Source organism: Ochotona curzoniae, unplaced genomic scaffold, assembly GCF_017591425.1.
Source record: "Ochotona curzoniae isolate NIBS_2020 unplaced genomic scaffold, NIBS_Ocur_1.0 scaffold_4506, whole genome shotgun sequence".
NCBI classification, from domain to species: Eukaryota; Metazoa; Chordata; class Mammalia; order Lagomorpha; family Ochotonidae; genus Ochotona; species Ochotona curzoniae.
The window spans coordinates 59,464,671-59,488,203 of NW_024467119.1; the positions used below are offsets into that span (position 1 = coordinate 59,464,671).

General features: G+C 44.6%; 2 protein-coding genes across 10 annotated transcripts in view; one reads left to right on the top strand and one right to left on the bottom strand.

Annotated features, from left to right (window-relative positions):
• The window catches only part of MFSD8 (major facilitator superfamily domain containing 8), a 40,765-nt gene extending 24,923 nt beyond the window's left edge, over positions 1–15,842 (bottom strand). For all 7 annotated transcript variants that reach the window (XM_040967027.1, XM_040967024.1, XM_040967026.1 and 4 more), the window contains exons 1-3: positions 15,737–15,842; positions 9,868–9,959; positions 7,148–7,191 (exon numbers count right to left, since the gene is read on the bottom strand). In XM_040967027.1, coding sequence (XP_040822961.1) covers positions 7,148–7,191; positions 9,868–9,959; positions 15,737–15,801 — 201 coding nt within the window. In that variant the 5' untranslated portion in view covers positions 15,802–15,842. The remainder of the gene's footprint in view (positions 1–7,147; positions 7,192–9,867; positions 9,960–15,736) is intronic.
• Positions 15,843–16,156: 314 nt separating this feature from the next.
• The window catches only part of ABHD18 (abhydrolase domain containing 18), a 50,619-nt gene continuing 43,242 nt past the window's right edge, over positions 16,157–23,533 (top strand). Inside the window, exons 1-3 of one of the 3 annotated variants that reach the window (XM_040967013.1) lie at positions 16,157–16,266; positions 20,026–20,109; positions 22,996–23,104. In XM_040967013.1, coding sequence (XP_040822947.1) covers positions 23,013–23,104 — 92 coding nt within the window. In that variant the 5' untranslated portion in view covers positions 16,157–16,266; positions 20,026–20,109; positions 22,996–23,012. Of the gene's footprint in view, positions 16,267–19,918; positions 20,110–22,995; positions 23,105–23,533 lie in introns of those variants that run through there. The other 2 variants (XM_040967014.1, XM_040967015.1) reach the window with 2 other exon arrangements.

Genomic DNA, 23,533 nt, shown 5'->3' on the forward strand with positions numbered 1-23,533 from the left:
GGGTAAGACTATTATTTCTACATTGTTTTTTTCTGTATCTGAGGTAAAGGGGGATTTTAAGGGAGAAGTCCTATCCAGTCTCCCACCCACCTCAGGTCCCAGATGTGAGGCATGCTCCGAGGTTCTTGCTCAAGTGGTTTTGATAGTTCAATAGTTGTGCATTGCTGACAATCTCGGTATTCCAAGCACTATGAGGCTGCTGAAGAATCCACTGATTGACATAATCCATCTTAGAGTATCCGTTTGCCCAGTTTTTCATTGTCAACATATGGCTGAGGTAGTTGACTGACTTGTTCTGTCTTCTGTCTTTTCATGGTTAGGGTTCTGAGACCGGCAGTTTGACTGAGGAGATCCCCAAAGAAACTTGGTCTGAGGTGACCCCAGACAAGATTCTTGTGTGTACTTGCAAGATCAGCGCCCGGTATATTCCACTGCCCAAATCAGCTGGTGGTTGCAATTGCTGGGTCAGTTCTGTTTCCAGTCCTGTCTTCCACTGGCACCAATGGGGGCTACAGTCCAGCCTGATTCTGCCCAGCACACACTCGGCCCTTACAGAAACCAGTGGGAGCTGAAGCCTAGTAGGAGTGACCCACAACCACCTCCACCAGGCCCATCCCCTACCCTGGTTCCCATGCTTGCCAATATGTACAGCAGACTAGTCCAGTCTGTCCCACATCCCATTCAGCTGTCATACATGTCAATGGGCACTGAAGCCCAGTTCAACCCAATCAGCCCAACTATCCAGCCTATACACATGCTGTTGGGTGTCTTTCTGTCTAGCCACCCCTGCCCCTGTCCTGGTTTTCATGCCCTCCAGTGGGAGTGGTAACCCAAGAGAGGGAGGTGCGCACTATTTCCCTTCTAGGCCACTACCACTCCCAGATTATGCACTCTCCAGGTGGTTCTGCAGTGTAACTTCACAGAATTAGTCCCAAGTGCCAGCTTCTGCCAGCTGATGCTGCAGCTAAGCCCAACCAACCCTCACACACTCTAATTTTTTTTATTTTTTGCACCCATAGGAACAATCCACCCATCCTGGCTTTTCCCTGATCTAGTCCACATGCGGTCCACAGCTGTTGTAGCCCTGTCTAGTCTGGTCTGCCTCCATCCCAGCTCATGCTCTCCAGTGGGAGTAGCTGTCCAGCAGCAGAGGCCCTCCCCCCACATTCTCCCTGCTGGCTCTGCCCCCTCCCTCCCTGGTTCTCACATGTGCTGGGTGGCTGCTGTGGTCATATCTGGTACAGGTCACCTCACCTTGGCTTTTCATGATGGGCACTGTTTTTTTTTGCTACCAAACCTGGCTCAACTCACACTGTTCTGGTGCTCAGATTCACCAGTGGGTGATGTGAACTGGTTCAGCCTGCTCTGCCCCCTAACCAATGCCAAATGTATGCCAGGTGGAAACTTCCCATGGCCTATTTTGGGCTGTTTCCTTCCATGCTTCTTGCACTTACCTGCAGGGTCTGTGTCCTGCCAGAGGAGTTGCCCAGGCTCCTCCACCAGAACCTCTCCTAATGTCAGATTTTGCGCATACCAATGGGTCCATGAGCCAGCACTACTCAGTTCACCTCCTGTCCTAGCAGGAACAGTGGCTTTTCCTGACTGACCTTCAACCCAATCTGGTTCTTACTATTGCATGTTTCAGCCCAGCCAAGGCTCGTCCATACCCACATACAGCTCACACATGGCTCAGTAGGGGCTGAGACCTAGCCTAGTCGGTCCCACATTTACCCTGGTCCTCCAGAGTACCAGATGGTGTTGGAGTCTGGCCCGGCTTGGTGCGTCCAGTCCCAGTCCACACTTTTACCAATGGAAACTATAACCATGTCCAGATCAGAACACAGCCCCAATTCCAACCCCCATGCTCCTTGGTGGGAATCTCAACCCAGCTAGGGTGTCCCTCTAGCTCTCCAACCAGGCCTGTTCCCAGCCATAGATTGCACGTATGCCAGTGGTTGCTCTGACTCAGCTTGGCTCAGCCCCTAACCTGTCCCAGCCCCTGCCCATGATGCTGTGGCTTAACGTCTCTCTGGCTCATGCAGACCAGTAAGTGCAAGTGCCTAGCTAGGCATGACCTGTGCTCCATCCTGATTTCTAATTTTGCTTGTGGGCTAAGGTTTGCTCGGCCCTGCCTGGTCCATCCCGTTGCATTATCAACCCACACATTACCAAGCCATTGGAGCTACTTTGCCCAGCTTGTCCGACCCCCAGGTCTAGACCATGTGTTCAGCAGCGGGAACTATGACCCACCAGGGGAGCTTTCCAAGTTCCTCCACTTGACCCACTCCCAGGCCCAGTTCCCATACATGCCATTGGGTTTTAGGCCAGCATCAGGCATAGTCTGGCCTTCCATTTGGCCTTGTATGAGCTGGTTAACGTTGCAGCCCGGCCCACCCCCTCACCCTATTTAGGATGTACATTTGAGTGTTGCTGCCTTGAACAGTCCAAGTCTGGTATATTTCTAAGAAGAAAGTAAAACAGCTTGGAAAATACAGGCTCTGAACTATAGAAGGTGTCATTCTAGTACAGGACTGTTTGTTACTTATGCTCTAGATCTTTCTCTCCCATTTACAAGGATGACAGCAAACCATTTAAGCTCTCTCTACTCTAATGATCTCTACCTCATTTTTAAAAGGGGGGAGGTATTTATTTTATCTCAGAGACAGCACTACAGAGAAGGAGAGACAAAGATCTTCCAGTTGGTGTTTTACCCCCTACTGCATGGCCACAAATGGTCAGAACTGAGCGGAGACCATCTGAAGCCAGGGGCCAGGAACTCCACCCAGGTATCCCATGTGGTGCAGGAGCCCAAGGTCATCCTCTACTGCTTTCTCAGATGCATTAGCAGTGAGCTAGACCTGAAGTCAAACAGGGGGGCTTCAAGCCAGTGTCAATGGGATGTTGGCATTGCAGGCAGCATCGTTGCCAGCTATGCCATAGTGCTGGCCTGTTTTTTCCAGAATAAAACTCATAATGAGCCAATCATCATTCCTCTCTCCAATCTCATCCCTATTCATGTTCCTTCCTCCCAATTTGAATTTTCAAAATAAGACAAGTTCTTCACTCCAGGCCTTTCTTACAGATTCTCTTATTGGCTATTTCACCAGAAACACCTTCCCAACCACCCACAACCTAAACTCTATCTCCCTATGGGTTTTCAAAACTCAGCTCAGGGGTTGCTGATTTTGCAAAGGCTTCAAAATCTCCTTTATTTTGACTAGTGACATTCTCCTAACCCACCATGTCTGTGTCTCAAACACAGCCACAAGCATATACACACCATGCTTTCTGATTTTCATTCAGTAAATTAAACAATAACTCTCTATAAACTTTTTTTGTTTCTTCTCACTGCAGTGAAAGTTGGATTTATGGTTTCCAACACTGGCATCCCAAATGGGCACCAGTTTGAGCCCTGGCTGGGCCACTTTTGATCTAACTCCTTGCTGATGCTCCTGGGGAAGCAGCAGAGGATGGCCCAGGTACTTGGATTTCTGCACTCTCATGGGAGACCCAGAAGAAGCTCCTGGTTTTAGACTGGCACTGCTCCAGTTGGTGGCCATTTGGGTGGTATACCCGTGGATGAAAGAGCTCTCTCTCTCTCTCCTTGTAACTCTGCCTTTAAAACAAACCAATAAGCAAATAAAAGAAACCAAATGAAACTTTAAAAAAGAAATAAACGGGCTGGCCCTGTGGCTAAGCCACCGGCTGCCACACCAGCATCCCTCATGGGTGCCAGTTCTGAGTCCTGGCTGTTCCACTAACAATCCAGCTTCCTGCTTGGGCTTCTGCCACCCAAGTGGCAGACCCAGATGAAGCTCCTGGCTTTGGCCTGGCCCAGCCTGGCTGTTGCAGCTATATGGGGAGTGAACTGGCAGATGAAAGGTCTCTCCATCTCTATCACTTTGACTTTCAAAAAAAAAAAAGAACAAGAACAAAAAATCTGAAATGGTTTGTATTGAATTTTAATATGTTTTTACTAAAAATGCAATAATATTGAGAAAGTCAAAGTCCTAGAAACATTAATGCTATGCTGTGACTGCTTATAAATAGCTGCAAGCCAGTGTGCCTCGGAAAGTAGCAGAGGGCGACCCAAAGCCTTGGGCACCTGACACACATAGGAGACCCAGAAGAACTTCCTGATGTTGGATTGGCACTGCTCCAGCCGGTGGCCATTTGGGAGGTAAACCAGTGCATGGAAGAATTCTGTCTATAACTCTGTCTTTCAAATAAAAACAAAGAAATCTAAAAAAAAATTTTAGAAAAAGAAATAGCTGCAAGTCTCTTCAACAACTTAGAGAGTTAATTGTTCCTTCAATTAATAGTTATTGACTATATTGACTAACCATACTTACATCAACCAGTAGAAATGCAAAGATGAGTCAACACAGTCCCTGCCATCAAGCACCTGAATACCTGATTCTAAAAATCTAAGATTTTATGAGTTACTGTAAGAATGAAGCCTATATAGGCACAGTGCTTAGGTCCATATGATGTCAACATATAGTATATAACTCATTGAGTGCCACTTATAATAAGAACACCTACATCTTAGTATTTTCTTTTACTAACTTGTCAGGTTTATTGTCATAATATGTAGAGTTATAATAAGCACAAGAGACATATAGCCTAGGGAATAAATCTACCATTTCTGTTCAAAATCTGGGTGTGAAGAGTGAGCCTCCCTTTAGATCAATTCCATTTGTGGACAACACAACTTACGGAATCACGTGACTAATGCCTATCACCCAGGACCGGGGAAGTACAAATTCACAGTATTACCAAATTTGTTTATCTTTTAGGAGGGATAGCAAGATATGCTTACATTTATCTGTCTCAGAGATGGCTCTTTGGTTTATTTCTTTGAATGGATAGTTACAGAGAGAGAAAGGGCAGGCAGAGAAAGACAGAGATTTTTCCATTTGCTGTTTCATTACCCAAATAGCTACAACAGCCCGGAATGCACCACGCCAAAGTCAGGAAACCAGAACTCTACTTTGGTCACTTTGGTCACAGGGGCCCAAGTATTTGGGCCATCTTCCACTGACTTTAAAAAAACTTTTTTTAAAGATTGATTCCTTTTCCCTATTGGAAAGTCAGACATACAGAGAGGAGGAGAGAGAGAGAGAGGAAGATTCTCCATCCAAATGATTCACTCCCAAAGTGACCAGAACACCAGAACTGAGCTTATCTGAAGCCAGGAGCCAGGAACTTCCTCCGGGTCTCCCACACGGGCGAGCCTCCCTCATGGGTGCAGGATCCCAAGGTGCTGGGCCATCCTCCACTGCTTTCCCAGGCCACAAATAGGGAGCTGGATGGGAAGCGGAGCTGCCGGGATTAGAACTGGTGCCCATATGGGATCCCGGCACATGCAAGGTGAGGACTTTAGCCACTAGGCTATCATACTAGGCCCTACCACTGCTTTTTTTCAGGTATATTAGCAGGCAGCTGGATTAGAGATAGAGGTAGAGAAAACTGATGCTTTTGGCGATGCCAGCATCCTAGATGGTGGCTTCACTCAGTACATCACACACTGACCCCATACAGATGGCTGTGAAGCTAAGTAATATTTGGCATAATCTCTCTTAAAAGAAACGCTAGCCTTACATCAATCATTTAAAAATTAGTATGTGACACAGAAATGTGTTTGAGAGTCAATCTTTTGTTTGGATAGTCTTGATTCTGTTGTTTTCTGGATACGTGGTCATGGGCATGCACCTATCTTTTCTGAACTTGCATTCTTCATTTGTCAAACAAGAATGAAAAGTGACACTTTCCAGGGTTATTATGAACATCAAAAAATGGTGCATATAAAAGGTGTGCCTGGCAAATGGTATTATTATATCTTTAAAAAGCTAAATCATACTGTTTTTGCCAGGAAAGACACGTTGTATTACCAAAGGACTAGTAATTAATTAATGTATTCAATAAATGTATTCATTTAGGAGTTTTCAAATGTTTGATGCAAAGAGTATATACCTTGATAGTGGAGTATGGATGTACAGCTGTTTTTTTTTTTTAAAGATTTATTTATTTTTTATTGGAAAGGCGGATATACAGAGAGGAGAGACAGAGAGGAAGATCTTTCGTCCAATGATTCACTCCCCAAGTGAGCGCAACAGTCGATGCTATGCCGATCCGAAGCCAAGAGCCTCTTCTGGGTCTCCCACACGGGTGCAGGTTCCCAAAGCTTTGGGCCGTCCTCTGCTGCTTTCCCAGGCCACAGGCAGGGAGCTGGATGGGAAGAGGGGCCGCCGGGATTAGAACCGGCGCCCATATGGGATCCCGGGCATGCAAGGCGAGGACCTTAATCACTGCGCCACCGCGCCGGGCCCATGTACAGCTGTTTTTCAATCATCAGGGGACTGTTCTAGACCCCCTACTGACCAAAGTCTCTGTTGGCTTCTCAAATCTTCTAGGTCATGTCTAAATAACTTAAAATATTTAATAAAGTGTAAATGTCATACTACATTGTTTAAAGAATAAGGGCAAGGAAAAACATCTACGTCTTCAATTGTGATGCAATTTTCTTCAAATACTTTCATTCTATAGTTGGCTGGATCTATAGATAGAAACACCTTCATACCACTCTAGGATGAAGGATGTCAGAGAAAGCTTTCCAGAGAGCGGAACTGAAGCAAAGTCTTTAAGGAGGAAGCGGGCAGGAAGGGATGCAGAGAAGACAGGAGAATAAAAGGAAAAAAGCATGCAAAGACCTGAGGAGCCTGAGAGATGACCACATGATTTTTTTACAATGTTATTTGGCCACCCAAAATAATTTAATGAGAATAGGATGAAATTATTCCTCCGAACTACCATCTATGTATTTGGGGAGTCTGAGCTAGGTTCAGTTTAGTTTGTTTTATATTAGGAAAGAGACAGTGGCAGGATGAAAAAGTGGCTGGTAAGTAGGTGACCATACATCTACATTTGCCTGAGACTTTCTAGGTATAATTCTGTTTTCCCACTATAGCACCTATTTTACTTCAAAATTCTTCTGTTTTGCATAAGGAAAATCATAGGATCTTTTTACTTACAAGGCTCTTTCGAGGCACAGTTATCTCAAGTTATTTTAGTACAGATGAAAACCACAAATTCTAAAGAGAGTCTCTGGGAAATATTACTTCAAAATAGATTAAAATATACAAACCTTTTGGAGATACGGCCATATTGACATGATCACAATAGAAAATCCTGTAAAGAAGCAAATTTGGTTAGTCTGACAGTGGCTTAATCACCATTGCAGATACAATTTTTGGATATACAGCATGGGTTTTATTTTTTCATTTAATTAATGTATTTCAGAGGCAAAGAGATGAAGCACAGAGAGTTCCCATCTGCTGGTTTGATGTCCAAATGGCCAGAGGGTAGGCTGGCACTGAGGCTAGAATCTGGGAATATGCTACAGGTTTCCCTTGTGGGTGGCGGGAACCCGACCACACAGGCCATTTCCCAGGCTTCCCAGGGTTTGCCTTAGCAAGAAGGCAGAGTCAGGAGCCTAAGCCAGGACTAGAACCCAGGTTCACCAATATGGGAAATGGGCACCTAAACTGCTACATTAAACACCAACCCCTAAAGTATGAACTTCAAAATCTCATTCTAGATCTACAAATGTATGGATAAAGGTCAACTTTATCAAATAATGAGATTTTTTTAATTGTCAGAAAGATAATGAACACTAAAGGCCTGAAAATAACATACAGCTAGAGTGTCTGTGACCTTAATGAATGTATTCAAGCAGAAGACCTATTTCTTCACACCCACAGGTTTTTACTGCAAATGGAAATTACTGAAAGCTTTATTCAGTTTAAAAAATAAATCATTACTTGAAGGGCCCTGTGCAATAGCCTTGTGGCTATATCTTCACTTTGTATACAGCAGGATCACATGTGGGCATCGGTTCATATCCTGGTTGCTACACTTTCTATTCAGCTCCCTGCTTGTGATCTGGGAAAACAGTCAAGGATAGCCCAAAGCCTTGGGACCCTGCACCAGCATGGAAAACCTGAAGAAGTTCCTGGCTCCTGGCTTCAAATTGGTTCAGCTCCCTCTGTTGTGGCTATCTGGGGATTAAACCAGCAGATGGGATGTTTCCCTCTCTCTGCCTCTCCTTCCCTCTGTCAATCTTTCTTTTCAATAAAATCTTTTTGAAAAATATATTTACTTGGAAATCAGAGTGACGTGGGGAGAGACATACAGAAATAAATCTTCCATTGTTGGCTTACTTTCCAAACAGCAGCAACAGCCAGGTATGGGCCAGGAGGAAGCCAATGGCCATTAACTCCATCCTGGAGTCTAACAGGCAGCATGGGACCAAGGACTGGAACATACATTCCAATATGGGCTATGGGCAGCATAAGCAGTGGTTTAACCCATTGTGCCACAATGCTGGCCCCAGTTTTATTCACTTCTCTCTCTTTTTTTCAGATTTATTTATTTATTTATATGGGAAAGTTAGATATACAGAGAGGAGGAGAAACAGAGAGGAAGATCTTCTGTCTAATGATTCACTCCCCAAGCAGCTGCCATGGCAGGAGCTGAGCCAATCTGAAGTCAGGAGCCAGGAACTTCCTCCAGATCTCCCATGTGGGTGCAGGATCCCAAGGCTTTGAGCCAACCTCAACTGCTTTTCCAGGCCACAGGCAGGGAGCTGGATGGGAACCGGGGCTTCTGGGATTAAAACTGGTACCCACATGGGATCCCAGCACATGCAAGGTGAGGACGTTAGCCACCAGGCTACCATGCCAGGCCCCCACATTTTTTGTTTGTTTGTTTTTAGCAGAAATAAATAAAAGACAGCTCACTTAATTAGACAGGAGTATCAGGCTCCAGTCTGTATGGCTGGGAAAGATAATTCACTGTGGTGAATACTAGGAAGAAGCAAAAGCATCATCTAAATGGGCAGTGTCTGTAAAGAATCAGTTTACTTCAAGATGACCATATCTTTAAAGCAAATTCATTATGTCTATCAGCCTTTACTACTTAAGAACTGAAATTCTTAAAATTGTTAATTTTACATGTTACACAAATCTACTAAAAAAAAACCCTAGAAAGTGTATTTTACACAAATAGCTTCATTAAGGTATAATGCATATAGTACATAATTAATCAATTTAAAGCATATAAGTGAATGGCTTGTAGGATAACTATGGACATACACAACTTTAATGACAAATAATTTAAGAAGATTTTCACACAGCTCAAAAAGAAACCCGACAAGCTTTTGCTATTGCCCTGATACCCAGCACTTCCTCTCTCACCAGTCCTAAGCAACCACTTCCTATGTTACAGTTTCCCATTCTGAATTTCCAAATGAAAGGATCATATGTTATATGGTTTTTAAGCCTGGCTTCTTTCACTTAATGTTATCAAAATTTATCCATGTTACAGCCTATGTCAGCATTTTATTCCTCTTATAAAATGACAACATGAGGAAGTGAGTGGTTCAAAAGCCAATTCTCTGCCTACAAGTGCCGGCATCCCATGTAGGCACCAATTCATGCGCTGGCTGCCTCATTTCCACCCAGGTCCCTGCTCATGGCCTGGGAAAGCAGCTGAGGATGGTCCAAGTCCCTGGATATGGGAGACACAGAAAGAAGCTCCTGGATCCTGGCTCCTGGCTTCTCGCTTTGAATCAACTCAGCTCTGGCCAGTGTGGCATTTGGGGAGTGAGCCAGTGGATTGATGATTTTCCTCTGTCTCTCCTCTCTGTGACTCTAGCTTTCAAATAAAAAAAAATGAATCGTCTAAAAAATTATAACATGGTAAAATTGAATTATACTTTTAGTACAATAAAAGGCTATTTTGATGAGGCTAAAACAGGTCATCATCTTTGAATATATAAAATCACGAATAGTTTCTAATACTTACCCACACTGCTGAGAAACATAGTAAGATACAGAACCCTAATAGATCTCCATCGGCTTCTATAGTGTTCTTCAGTTTCTATAACGTCTGCTTCTCTAGGTGAAACGAAAAAAAAAGTAGTACAGGTTGAAAATCCCTAATCCAAAAATCCAAAATCCTAACTGCTCCAAAATTCAAAATGCTTTGCTGCTAATAAGATGGAGAACTCTACATGGGACTTCACATGATAGGTTAGAGTCAGATACTGAGCCCACTGAGAATACTATCCAGGAATATCTTCAGACTATGTAAGAAATATATGAAACAGAAATTAAATTCGTTTAGACTTGAGTGCTACCTCTATTATATCTCTATATGCAAATATTTCAAAATCTGAAAGAGTCAGAAGTCTGAAATATGGCTGGTCCCAAGCTTTCAGCCTCCATGTGTTAGAATTTATGTTAACAGGAGCCCGGCATAATAGCATAATGGTTAAGGTCCTTGCCTTGAACGTGGCAGGATCCCATATGGGCGCCGGATCTAATCCCAGAAGCCCCATTCCCATCCAGCTCCCTGCTTGTGGCCTGGGAAAGCAGTTGAGGATGACCCAAAGCTTTGGGACCCTGCACCCATGAGGGAGACCTGGAAAGAATTTCCTGGCTCCTGGCTTCGGATCAGCACAGCACTGGCCATTGCTGTCTCTTGGGGAGTGAATCATCAGACAGAAGATCTTTCTTTCTATCTCTCCTCCTCTCTGTACATCTGCCTTTCCAACAAAATAAATAAATCTTAGTTAAGAACTCACATTTTCTTATTAACATACTGTCAATCAATACCATGTCAGTTAATGCCATAAGGTTGTAAATGGTTGTTGATGTTATGTCGGGGCTTTTAATTGATTGGGATGATTCTTTGCTGGCTTTACCTTCAAACCAGAGATGGTCTCACCAAGAAATCATTGAACACACTAGGATAATAAGACACTGGACTTTATGCTTGGTAAATACTTCCAATGAAATAACCCCAACTGATTTTGAACTGTGGTAATGCAACAAGGTGGAGAAATCCACCATAAGGAGAGGGTTCGGGGAGGGGTCGGGGGGAATCCCAGTGCCCATAACACTGTGTCACATAATGCAATGTAATTAATAATTTAAAAAACAAGGAATTTACGTTAACAATTTTATTTTCTCTCCCTCAAAATTCATGAAAATTATATGAAAAAGCTATAATGTACTAATATTAGTCATGTTGCACTGTTTTATTTATAAGTTATTATTTTTGTATTTACACATCACGAAAACCAAAAAGACATGAATTAGCTAAAAATGGCAAATTATTTCACAAAACAATTATTCTGCTATCATTGCACATATGCATTTATTAATCAAAAGTACTGAAAATTTAAGACAATAAAATAGACTAAACTTTATCAAGATAAATCAAATCAGTGATAACTAGATCTCCCACAAGGGGAAAACAGAGCTACAATGTAGTAAATACAATTATTCTCATCATTCTAACATGCTTTACTTGATGGCAGTACATTAACCTGAAGAAGCTATTTTGGCTTAGCATTTCAGAAAATTAACATAAGAGAAAGATTTAACATAAACTCAAAACATTCCAAGCTTTAAACCCTCCTGTAATACATGACTTTGCTCAAATATGATTACCAGATAACCTATCAGGAAAAGAAAGGAAAAATCAACACCTCAGCCTGGGTTTAGATTCTGGATAGGTCTCAGACTTCTGACCTGGATTAATAGCAAGTATGCTAAGTAGGACATTCTATTTTCATTAAGCAATCAATATACAAGTGTGTATTATCTGTTCACTTATACACTCATGCTTAAAAGGATTTAGCTTAATGTTAGCATTCTGTTTTCAATTAAGGAAAACATAACAATCAAAATGTCTTGTGTTTCAAAATTATTTCTAAAAAGATTATTATTTATTATTTGTTTTCATTAATTTAAAAGGTAAAGAGAAACTGATGCAGTGTTACACATACTAATCCTCAGCCAGCGACACTGGCATCCCATATGGGCACTGGTTCCTGCCTCAGTTTCTCCGCTTCCCATGCAGCTTCCTGCTAATGGCCTGGGAAAGTAGAGAGCATGATCCAAGGTCCTTGGCCACTGCACCCACATGGGAGACCTGGAAGAAAACTCCTGGCTCCTGGTTTTGGACCAACCCAGCACTGGCCATGGCAGCCCCTGGAAGGTGAACCGGTAGATGGAAGATGTCTTTCTGTCTCTCCCTAATACTTTCAAATAAAATAATCTTAAAAATAAATAAATAAATAAATAAATAGTAGAAAAAGAAATCTCTGATCTCCCATCTTATACCTCAAATACCTGAGGTAGCTAGACCTGGGCCAGGCCAAAGCCAAGGGACCAGGAACACAATTTGGGTCTCGCACGTGGGTGATAGGATGTAAATAAGATACTGCCTGCTGCCTCCAATGACATACATTAGCTGGAAGCTAGAATGGGAAATGGAGCTGGGACTTGAACTGAGCACTCCAGTATGGGATGTGAGCATCTTAACTACTAAATCAAAAACTAACCCTTTAGATTATTTTCTCCTTTTTAAGATTTATTTATTTTTACTGGAAAGGCAGAATTTAAAGAAAGAGGAGGAAACACAGAGAGGTCATCTGCTGGTTCATTCCTCATATCAGCCAGAGCTGGGGTGACCAGAAGCCAGGAATCAGGAGCTTCTTCCTGGTCTCACATGTGGGTGCTAGGGCCCAAGGACTTGAGCCATCCTTTGCTGCTTTCCCAAGCATATGCAGGAATTGAGCTGCTTTTGAAGCACAGCAATTAGGACATAAAATAGCACCCATAAGGCATGCCAGTGCCACAGATGGAGGATTATCATGCTATTCCACCTCACTGGTCCCTAGATGCTTCTCTAAAATAAGTCCTTAGAGCTGTCAAATCAGTATGCCAAACAGAAATTTATTTTAAATATTATAAGGTCAGAAATGGTATAAAGAAGGAAGAAGAGAAATATTTTAAAACACTTTTAAAATGTTTATTTTAAAATATTTATCTACTTTACAGACAAAGCAACCAAGAGGAAGACTGGTCCATTTCAGTCATTGTGGGCATTTGGCGAATTAACTGGTGTCTGGGAAATCTGTTTTTCTGACTTGCAAATAAAAATTTTTTAATAAATATTTCCCTTTAAATGGTAATTATTAAATAGAGAAGGACTAATAAAATTAGATAATCATAATTTTTAAAGATTTATTTATTTTTATTGGAAAGTCAGATATACAGAGGAGATACAGAGAGGAAGATCTTCCATACGATAATTCACTCCCCAAGTGAAAGCAACGGCTGGTGCTATGCCAATCTGAAGCCAGGAACCAGGAACTTTGCTCCAGGTCTCCCACAGGAGTGCAGGGTCCTAAGGCTTTGGGCTGTTCCTGACTGCTTTCCCAGGCCACAAGCAGGGAGCTGGGATGAGAAGTGGAGCAATTGAAGTATGAACTTGTAGCAGTTTGGGATCATGGTGCCTGCAAAGTAAGGCTTTAGACACTGAGCTACCGTGCTGGGCCGTTGTTTAGCTTTTTAAAATTTCTTTCTCCGGCCTGGCAGTGTGGCCTAATGGCTAAAGTTCTCGCCTTGAAAGTGCCATCCAGCTCCCTGGTTGTGGCCTGGGAAAGCTGTCTAGGATGGCCCAAAGCTTTGGGACCCTGCATCCGTGTGGGAGACCTGGAAGAAGTTCCTGGATCCTAGCTTTGGATCGGCACAGCACCAGCTGTTGTGCTCACTTGGGGAGTGAATCATTGGACAGAAGGTCATCCTCTCAGCCTCTCCTCCTCTTTGTATATTTGACTTTGTAATAAAAATAAAATAAATGTTCTAAATAAATAAAATTTCTTTCTCTTATCACTGATGGTATTAGCTTTCCATCTGAGATGCTCCTTTAAGTAAAACTAAGTCTTTCACGGTGTTACCTGCTAAACATTTCTGCAATAAACCAAGAACTTCATCCAGGTCTGCTATGTGAGCAGCAGGGACTTCACCATTTGAGTCGTAACTTGTAACGTCACCTGCTGCCTCCCAGGTCATACCTTAGCAGGAAACCAGAGTCAAGAGCCACGCTAGGTATTAAACCCAGGTATAGTGGCATCTCAACCATTAGACTAAATGCCCACACACCTAAGATTTTCTTACTTGTTTATTAATTCTAAAGGCAGAGAGATCATCTTTGTGCCGATTGACTCTGCAGGTGTCAGTAGCAGCAGGGTTGAGTGAGGCCAAAACCAGGTGCCTGGAACTCAGTCTGGGTCACCTGCATGCGCAGTAGTGCCCTAGGTGCCTGTGTAACCACCTGTCGTCTCCCAGGATGTGCACTAACAGGAAGTTGGTGTTGCAACCATGGCTTGCACATGGCTACCCCAACATAGGCTGTGGGTATCCCAAGCAGTGTCTTAACCACCGGGCCAAACGCTCACTTCAGATTCTCTCTTTAAACAAATTTGTGAGGGATTACAGAATGTACTGTAAGGTCACACGGAACCATAACTCAAGGATCCTACATTCGGCAGAAAAAGACAAAAAACAAGAAGCAAAAAAACCTATTCTGAAAAAAACAAATGCCAAAGTTTATGAGTTCAAAGTCATGCAGCTACATCTATGCTCTAAGAACACAACCCAAACACTGAGTAACCCTAAAACTAGAGAAAATACATTTTCTGAAAGGTTTCAAAGTGGTTAAAAAAAGGTTTGGTGCTGAAAAAGAACAAGTAAGCAAAAATCAATATGGTTACACAAAGCTTAAGGCTAACCAGTTTGTTTCTGATATGACCATATCCCAAATAAAATGCTATCTGATTAGCTTGTTAATGGTTATATATATATGGTTTTATATATATATACATGGCTAATGATTATATATATCTTACATATATCCACACACACATTTGGGAATGTATGAGATGAATTATAAACATTTCTGAATCATTGCCTGTAAACCAAGGTCAAAATAACCAAAATGGAAAGAATTACAATACAAACACACCTCTTTAGTGCTTAAAAAGTTATTTTTTATTTGCATAGGACAAGGGTGAGTACATTTGAGATGGCTGTTGCTGTTATGATGGTTAACAAACTTGCAGAAGATATGGGGCAATTGGGTAGGTCAATGCTAATATTAGGAAGTGACCAGCTTTAAGAGGCCAAATGCGGAATGCAGGATCTTGGTTCCTTCATTGTTACCAAAGAGGCAGCTGGGATTTCTCTACCGTCGGTGTGTCCCCTCAAGGGGCCCTGGGATAACCGACCTACAGAGGCCCTTCCACACCACCCACACACGAACACCTGTAAGAGGTCCTCATGCCTCATCGCAGAACATTCCCACACACAGGTCGGTGACCGGAGCGCACAGCAAGTAACTTCCTCAAGGCTGCAGGATCCCAGCTAAGCTGCCGCTCCCAGGACACTCTGCTCGCAGAGGCTGTGCACAACCAAACGCCAAATTCTGCCACGAGTTTCTGTGACCTAGCAACTTTGTTGCGAAGACGCCGAGCGTCCCTAAAGATGTCCCTTTTCTCACCCCTCCTCCCACAGATATGTCCAGGACCCGTCATTGCTGCCCTACCCCAATTCTTCTCTATTTCCAAGAAAGGTCAATCATCCCGGAGAGCCCGTCTCTCGAGGTGGACATTCCAAACCCACTGGCTCACCGCACCACGCGTTTCGAAGCCCATTCCCCAAGGTCCGGAGCGAACCTCCTCGGGCTCGTGAGGCTGCTGAGCCGGCGCCCGCCGCGGCGGGATCCGCCTGTGGCAAGGAGCGCTTGGGCGGAGGCGGCAAGCCTTTGGGAAGGACCTAGCGCCTCGAGGTGGGGGGCCCTTCCACCAGCATCCGCTCACCTGCTTCCGGGGGCGCGGGGGCCTAGCAGCGGCTCCCGCTCAGCCTCAGTCCCCAGGCTCGCCATCGCTAGCTACCGGAGGCGGCTTGCCGCCCAAGTCTCGCGACATTTGCTCCCGCCCATCCCGGAGGGCCTGCAAGTGTCAAAACAAGACTGTAAGTACGCATGCGCCCGCGGGGGCGGGGCGTCCGAGAGTAGAGGCGGGGCTCCAGCGGCCGGGGCGGGGCTCCAGCGGCCGGGGCGGGGCTCCAGCGGCCGGGGCGGGGCTCCAGCGGCCGGGGCGGGGCTCCAGCGGCCGGGGCGGGGCTCCCCGGCTGCTCCCGGCGGGACTGCGCGTTCGCAGGACGGAGGAGGGCTCACCGGAACGGCCCGCCCTCCGTGGACTCCTCCTCGCCGGCCACTTGGCCTCCCGCAGTCGTCCGTCTCGGCGTTCCTGGAGAGGCTGCGGCTGCTGCCTTAGGACTTTGGAAGGCAGTGGATCCCAGGGCCTCCAGGAACTGCTGCGCTGGGAGGCTCCCGCCCGGCGGGCTGGTGAGTTAGTCGCGGCCGGGTCCGTGCCTCCTGGGCGCCTCCCAGCGCGCTGCGTACGTGACGGGAAGCAGGGACGGGGGGGCGCCGGGCGAGGGAGAGACGTGAGGGTCCGGGACGTGGGCTGAGGCGAGGGGCGAGCAACGGGGCACGGCACCCGGCACCGGGACGAGGTGGGTGGCCGGGCGGTCACCTTCTCCAGGGCAAGGCAGAGGTGACTCTCGCTTGGCGAACTACAAAGGCACCTGACGTGGGTGGTGCTTGTCAGAGTTGGGACTGGAGAGGGAAAGGGCACTTCTAACCTGCTGGGGTCTCAGCCTTTCAAGATGCCGCTAAATAAACCTGCTGCGGGAATCTCTGTATTAGGAGAGGCACAGCACCTGCTTAGCCGACACGAGATGATATTTTTGCCAAATATTTTTTGACTGTTTGCACTAGACCTAGATGATGTCTGCTTTTCTGGTGATTGGGTGTTAACATCCTCACAATTAGGTTTGTAGGCAGGTGGGTGGTAAGTAGTCATTATGTAGCTTATATATTCATATTTTTGTAGCCCTAATTATATTGTCATGTGATTGGATTTCATCACAGCCATACTGCGAGATAAATAAAGCGAGCACCCTTCTGTTTTATCCAGAACGAAGGTCCACAGATGTTAACCCACCCGGATTTTGAGTGAACCCAAAGCAGTTCTTTCAAGCTCATACCTGTCACCAGGTCTTATAGCATACACACCATCTCTTCCAGTCATTCTCTCATCTGCGGCCTTCCTGTATGCTTCCCTCCGATGCAGCTAACCCGGAATGTGCTCTTGTTCATTCAGAATCATCTGCTGTATTCAGAAAGTTTTGTACCTGCATTCATTCTTGCAAATTCACTTAACCATGCTTACAAAATCGTACTAGATGCCTAGGAGTTCAGAGATAGCTAGGTAGAAAAGTTCGCATTTTCCTGAAATGCAGTTGCTTTACAGTGAAGTTGTGGTCTGTTAGTCCTTGGAGACTGGCACAGCATATGGCTCATTTATAGTGGGACAGAGGAACTGTGTTCAGTACTGCACCAAGCAGAATGGTTGTGGATTAGATGTATACTGAATGAGCCTCTGTTAAATAGCCTCATTTCTTCGCTACTAACAGTCCTCTGAAGTGGGGCTTGTCTTAAACTTACCAGGGAACTCAATGCAGGCAAGATCAAAGAACTGATCTAGAGGCACCCTGCTAACAAGCAACAGAGGCAGAATTCAGAAACACAGAACTCTGGGACTGCATAACCTGTGCCTTACCACCAAGCGTCTTTATAAAATACCAATACAAGCGTTTACCTCTTAGAGAAATAAAATAATTTGCAGTGACGTCCCAGGCCGGGTATTGTTTCTCATGTATAGGTTCCACTGGCTAGCTCAAGGTCACGAGCTAGGGGAGAAACCCGGGTCTTTCCATTGATGTGTCCAAGCGATGACTTCAGGCCACAAACAGACATGGAATGAGCGCATGTACAGCTGTGACGTCTAAATAAGCTCTGTGTGTTGTACCAAGGAAAAAGAGGCTGTGCTGAAGAACACATGTAGCGTTTATTTGAACATTGAATAGTTGTTTTTTTGAAGTTTTCAGGTATTTGAAAGATGTAGTGACAGAGAGACATATTCAGAGAGATCTTGCAGCTTCTGGTTAACTCCCCAGTGCCTGCAGCAACCAGAGCGGGCCAGGCCAAAGCCACAGGCTTGGAACTTCATCTGAGTTGCTCACTTGTATAGCAGGGACCCATGTTTTTGTGTATCCTAAGGAAAGTCTTAACTGCTGTGCCACAATGCCTACCTCCGCCCAAAAATATGGGGTTTTAAAAACCCACCAGGAGGGGAGCTAAATTTGAAGAGGTCAGATTATTTCCAGTTGCTTGACGCAGAAGTATCAGACATTCTTGTAGCTGAATTTCCTTCACGACTGCTCAGAAGATATCTTCCACTCCTAAACAAACTTTGTTTTCCTGCTCTCTCCAGAACAATTAAAGGGAATTAAATTTGTTGGAAAAAAGTGCAAAATCAGGTCTCTATACCCATTCTTAGCTACTTAAACTGTGTTGAAACTATGTGATTTGAAAGTGAAATTACAAGAGTAAAAAATAGGATTCTGTTTTCAACAGGGGTGAAGTTTTAGTACTCAGTGATGTTTTTAATAATTTCATAATGTCTTTGAATTTTAAAGTAATAAAAATTGTTTCAATAGGTTACCAAAGTGACAGATGGCCTGAGAGACCATGAGTGCTACTTTAGCAGGAGAGCTCATTTCTAGGAAAGACTTTTCATTCATTGGCACTGTACTAGAACTTCTATTTTTGTTCCATTTTGATTTTCCTTTCACACTGGCTATTTAAAAACATAGATGACCGTTGTGTTAGTTTGTGGCTTGATACATAATTCAGAAGGGTCCTGTGTCTGCAAAAGCTTCTTGGTATCCATCCAGCTTGCTAGAAAGGCTTTTAAGTGTCTGGCCTACCTCCAAATGGTGCCGCTGGGTAAACTGGGGTTGTCTTTTTCCTGGTCTTGGATTATTAAATTTTTGCTCTGGTACTTGATATGTTGAGCTCAGCTGCTCCTGCCTAAAAAGACCAAGGTGTTTATGGGGTTCCAGAAATAGCTCATATCCTTTTATTGTTTTGGAAGCTGAAATGGAATTTAAGAAGATCTTTGTATAATTTTTAATTCTAGGAACAAATTTATATTAGGTTGTGTGTATATTTCATTTCTGTTCCTCATTAGATAAATATAGCAGTGAATAAATACACTAATTATAGATTGGGATTGCTGACTCTTGAGACCTGTTATGTAGGGAATTAAAGTGGTTTGAATTTAACAATTTAGACACATAATAAGTAGAGTGTGGTACATTACAATTGGAAAGTTCATTGTTCTTAGATTTTTCCTTTTTTAATTTAATTTAATTTTTTTAAAAAATATTTATTTTCATTGCAAAGTCAGATATACAAAGAGGAGGAAAGATAGAGAAAGATCTTCCGTCCGATGATTCACTCCCCAAGTGACCACAACGGCTAGAGCTCAGCCAATCCGAAGCCAGGAGCCCACAGTCTCTTCTAGATCTCCCATGCTGGTGCAGGGTCCCAAGGCCTTGGGCCGTCCTCGACTGCTTTCCCAGGCCACAAGCCGGGGACTGAATGGGAAACGGGGCTGCCGGGATTAGAACTGGCACCCATAAGGGATCCCGGCGCATTCAAGCAAGGAATTTAGACGCTAGGCCACTGTGCCAGGCCCAATTTTTTATTTTTTTTTTATTTTTAAATTTTATTTTTTAATAATGATTACATGATTGATCAGGGTGGGGAGGATTGATGTTTAGGGAGAATTGGGTGAGCTCATTGCTACCAAATTTGCTATTCTTGTTTCTGGGAAAGGGGAGAAACAAAGGGGGAAACAACTCACGACTTTCCACACATCCCAGTACCCAGGAATGAGGAACCACCACCTCATATCAGCTCAGTCTCAATGTGTACGTGTTCTGAGGATTGGGGCCAAGTGGTTTGGATAGTTCTGAAATGCTGCCGATTTCACTGATCCGAGGATGATGTCGCCCTCCCAATGTCCATTGGCTTCATTCACTGAGATTTTTTGCTGTCATTGTTTGTTTTGGGGCTGTTGTCCAGTTAGTTCTGTTCTGCTACAGCACCAAATGTGCTGCCATATTCTCCTTTTATAACAGGGCCTGTGTCTACTGCTCCAACCTTTTCATTAAGTAGGGCATGTTCTTGCAGGCAAGTCCAAGTACCTGGCTAGGTGTCCCAAGCATCGTTGGATCCCCATCTCTGGTGCTCACAAACCCGGCACCCATCTAGTAGGCGAGTCCCAGGACTCGAGCCAGGCAACCCAAGCCCCACCGGATCCCCCACTCCTGGAGCTCATGAACCCAACATCCACCTAGTAGGCATGCCCCAGGGCCTGGGATAGGAGACCTAAATCCCACTGGATCCCCCACCTTGGGCTCATAACCCCAACACCCACCTCGCAGGTAGGCCCCAGGACCAAGGCCAGGCGACCTGAGCACCACCAGATCCCCCACCCTTGGGGCTCACGAATTCGCCACTCACTTAGAAGATGGGCCTACTGACACGAGTCACATGTTGGTCACCTACTTACATACACATGTTGTAGACTTACCTGTTGAAGTGCCTCAGCATAGAAACTGCAGGTCACCTCTCACTACCACCTGTGAGATCCCATCATTCCCCTATAAATCAAGTCTCTCTAACCGTAAGGGTGTGCCTCTGGGCATCCTGAGGGGCTTCACCCTGTACCTTTGGCGCCCGGGCTACCTGGCTACAGGTACCTTGCGGGTGGTCCTGCAGGCCTGCTGAGCTTCCCTCCCCGCAGGGAGCGAGAATGCTCAGCTGTACATACTTGTGCCCTATTCTAACATCTTTCAAAAAGTAAGTCCAAATTCTACTGTTTCCAAGTTTTTATTGTGATAAAATACAATAACATTAAGCTTTCCCCCTTAATAATTTTTAAGTATTCAATTCAGTGACATTAAGTACATTTATTCAAGTATAGTACAGCTGTCACCTCTAAACAGCTCTGATTTTTTTCGAGTCATAGCTTTTTTTAAGGATTTATTTTTTATTATTTTTTTTATTGGAAAGGCGGATATACAGAGAGGAGAGACAGAGAGGAAGATCTTCCGTCCGATGATTCACTCCCCAAGTGAGCACAACGGCCGATGCTATGCCGATCCGAAGCCAGGAGCCTTTTCCGGGTCTCCCACGCTGGTGCAGGGTCCCAAAGCTTTGGGCCGTCCTCAACTGCTTTCCCAGGCCACAGGCAGCGAGCTGGAAGGGAAGCGGGCTGCCGGGATAGAACCGGCGCCCATATGGGATCCTGGGCGTGCAAGGCGAGGACCTTAACCACTGCGCCACCGGGCCGGGCCTGAGTCATAGCTTTTTGTTGAATATATTACAAAAGAAGTTAAAAAGACCACAGCCTATGTCATTATCATATTCTTCTAGAGCTTCTTTCCTTCTCATTTCTCCTGCAGCCGGCAGCAGTGTAGAGGGGACAGAGCTTCCTGCTGCTGCTTGTCTGTCAGCCCTTGAGCTGCAGGTGAAGTTCTCAGGGCTGACCTTGAATAGGGCCTGGGCCAGCAAGCCAGGCCAAAAGGTTTCAACATTGCTAGCAGCTGCTGCTTTAATGCGGGCATGGATCTTGCCCTCTGAGAGGGTCTCTAATCATGTAACATGGAGGCTGAGGAGGTGCAGGCAAGCTGGGAGATAGAGCCCCTAGTGCCACCACGTGTAGGACTCTCAGGGTCCTTGCAAGGAACCAGCACCTTAGGGACCACTAGCAGTTGTCATCTTACACAACTGAAAGTCTATGCCCATTAAAAAAATAACATCCTTATTTCCATTTCCCCCTGCTCCTTAACAAGCATTCTGCTTTCTGTCTCCATGAATCTGACTTCTCTAGATATCTCATATAAATAAAAGTAGCCAGGGGTGACACAGTGGTGTGGCAGTTTCATCCTCTGCCTGCAGTACAGCATCCCATATGAACACTAGTTCTGTTCTCAACTGGCTGTTTTTTCTTTGTTTTGTTTTGTTTTATTGGAAAGGCAAATCAAATTTACAGAGAGGAGAGACAGAAAGATCTTTCATTTGTTGGTTCATTCCCGAAATGGCAGCGATAGCTGGAGATGAGCCAATCCAAAACTGGAATCAAGGAGCTTCTTTGGGATCTCCCATGGATATAGGTTCCCAAGCCTTGGCCCATCCTCCACTACCTTCCCAGGCCTTAAGCCGGGAGCTAGATGGAAAATGGAACAGTCTTGACAAGAAGCAGTACCCATATGAGAATGATGGCAATTACAAGGTGGAGAACTGGCCTTCAATGGACCTGGTGCAATGGCTCAGTGGCTCAGATCCTCCCCTTGCAAGCAGCAGGATCTCACACGAATTTGTACCCATAAGAGATCCCAGTGCTTATAAAGGCAAGGATTTGCCCACTGAGCCATCATGCCAGAACTTAAAAGGTGATCATTTTATGTAAATCACCTGGGGGCTGGTGTGGTTGCAGAGCAAGCTAATCTCCACCTATTAGCACTGGAACCCATATGGCACTGATTCTTCTAGCTGCTCCACTTTCCATCCAACTCCTTGCTTGTGACCTGGGAAGAAAGCAGACGATGGGCCAAAGCCTTGGGATCCTTCACCTACTGGGAGACTTGGAAAAAGCTGGGTCATAGCTTTGGAATCAGCTTAGCTCTGGTGTTGCCTGCACATGTGGGGAGTGAACCAAAGGATGGAGGATCTTTCCCTGTAAAATCTGCCTTTAAAATAAATCTGTGTCCCAGCACGGTAACCTAGGGGTTAAAGTCCTCACCTTGCATTTGCCAGGATCCCATATGGGCATCAGTTCATGTCCCGGCTTCTCCACTACCCTTCCAGCTCCCTGCTTACGGTCAGGGAAGGCAGAAGAGGACGGCTCCAGGCTTTGGATTGGCTCAGTTTCGGCTATTGCGGCCACTTGGGAGGTGAACCAGCACATGGAAGAGCTTTCTGTATGTCTCTCCTTTTTGTAAATCTGCTTTTCCAATAAAAATAATTACACGTTTTTAAAAAATAAATAAATATTTAAAAGAACAAAAAATTACAGTACTCAAAGGAATAGAAAATTGACCTGCTGCCTTAATAAAAATAAAAATTTTCAAAGTTATTTTAAATATTGCTTTCCAGATGCTTCTTTGCTGCTAATGGGTGTGAGCAAGTTAGATATTCTATACCGACGACTTCTCCTCACAAAGCTTTTCATCCGAGGATGGGGAAGGCCAGAGGATCTCAAGAGGTAAGTGTGCTTTTCCAGAGTATTTGTTCTTTCTTTCTTTCTTTATTTTTGCACATATTCAAAATATATTTGTTCTACAATACTTTATTTTGGGCAATAGTAGTTAGCAAACTAAACTTTAACTTTAAAATATAATTATAAAATATATTTCCTGAGCTTCTTAGTTATTCCTCTTATGTTCTAGCCACATATTGTAAAATTTAGGTATTTCAAGAATAATTGATCCAACACAGTAGCCTAGTGGCTGAAATCCTAGCCTTGAAAACACCATGATCCCTTACAGGCACCAGTTCATGTTCCAGCTGCTCCACTTCCCATCCAGCTCCCTGCTTGTGTCCTGAGAGAGCAATTTTTAAAGATGCCCCAAAGCCTTGGGACCTTGAACCTGCATCAGAGACCCAGAAGAGGTTCCTGGCTTTGAATCAGCTC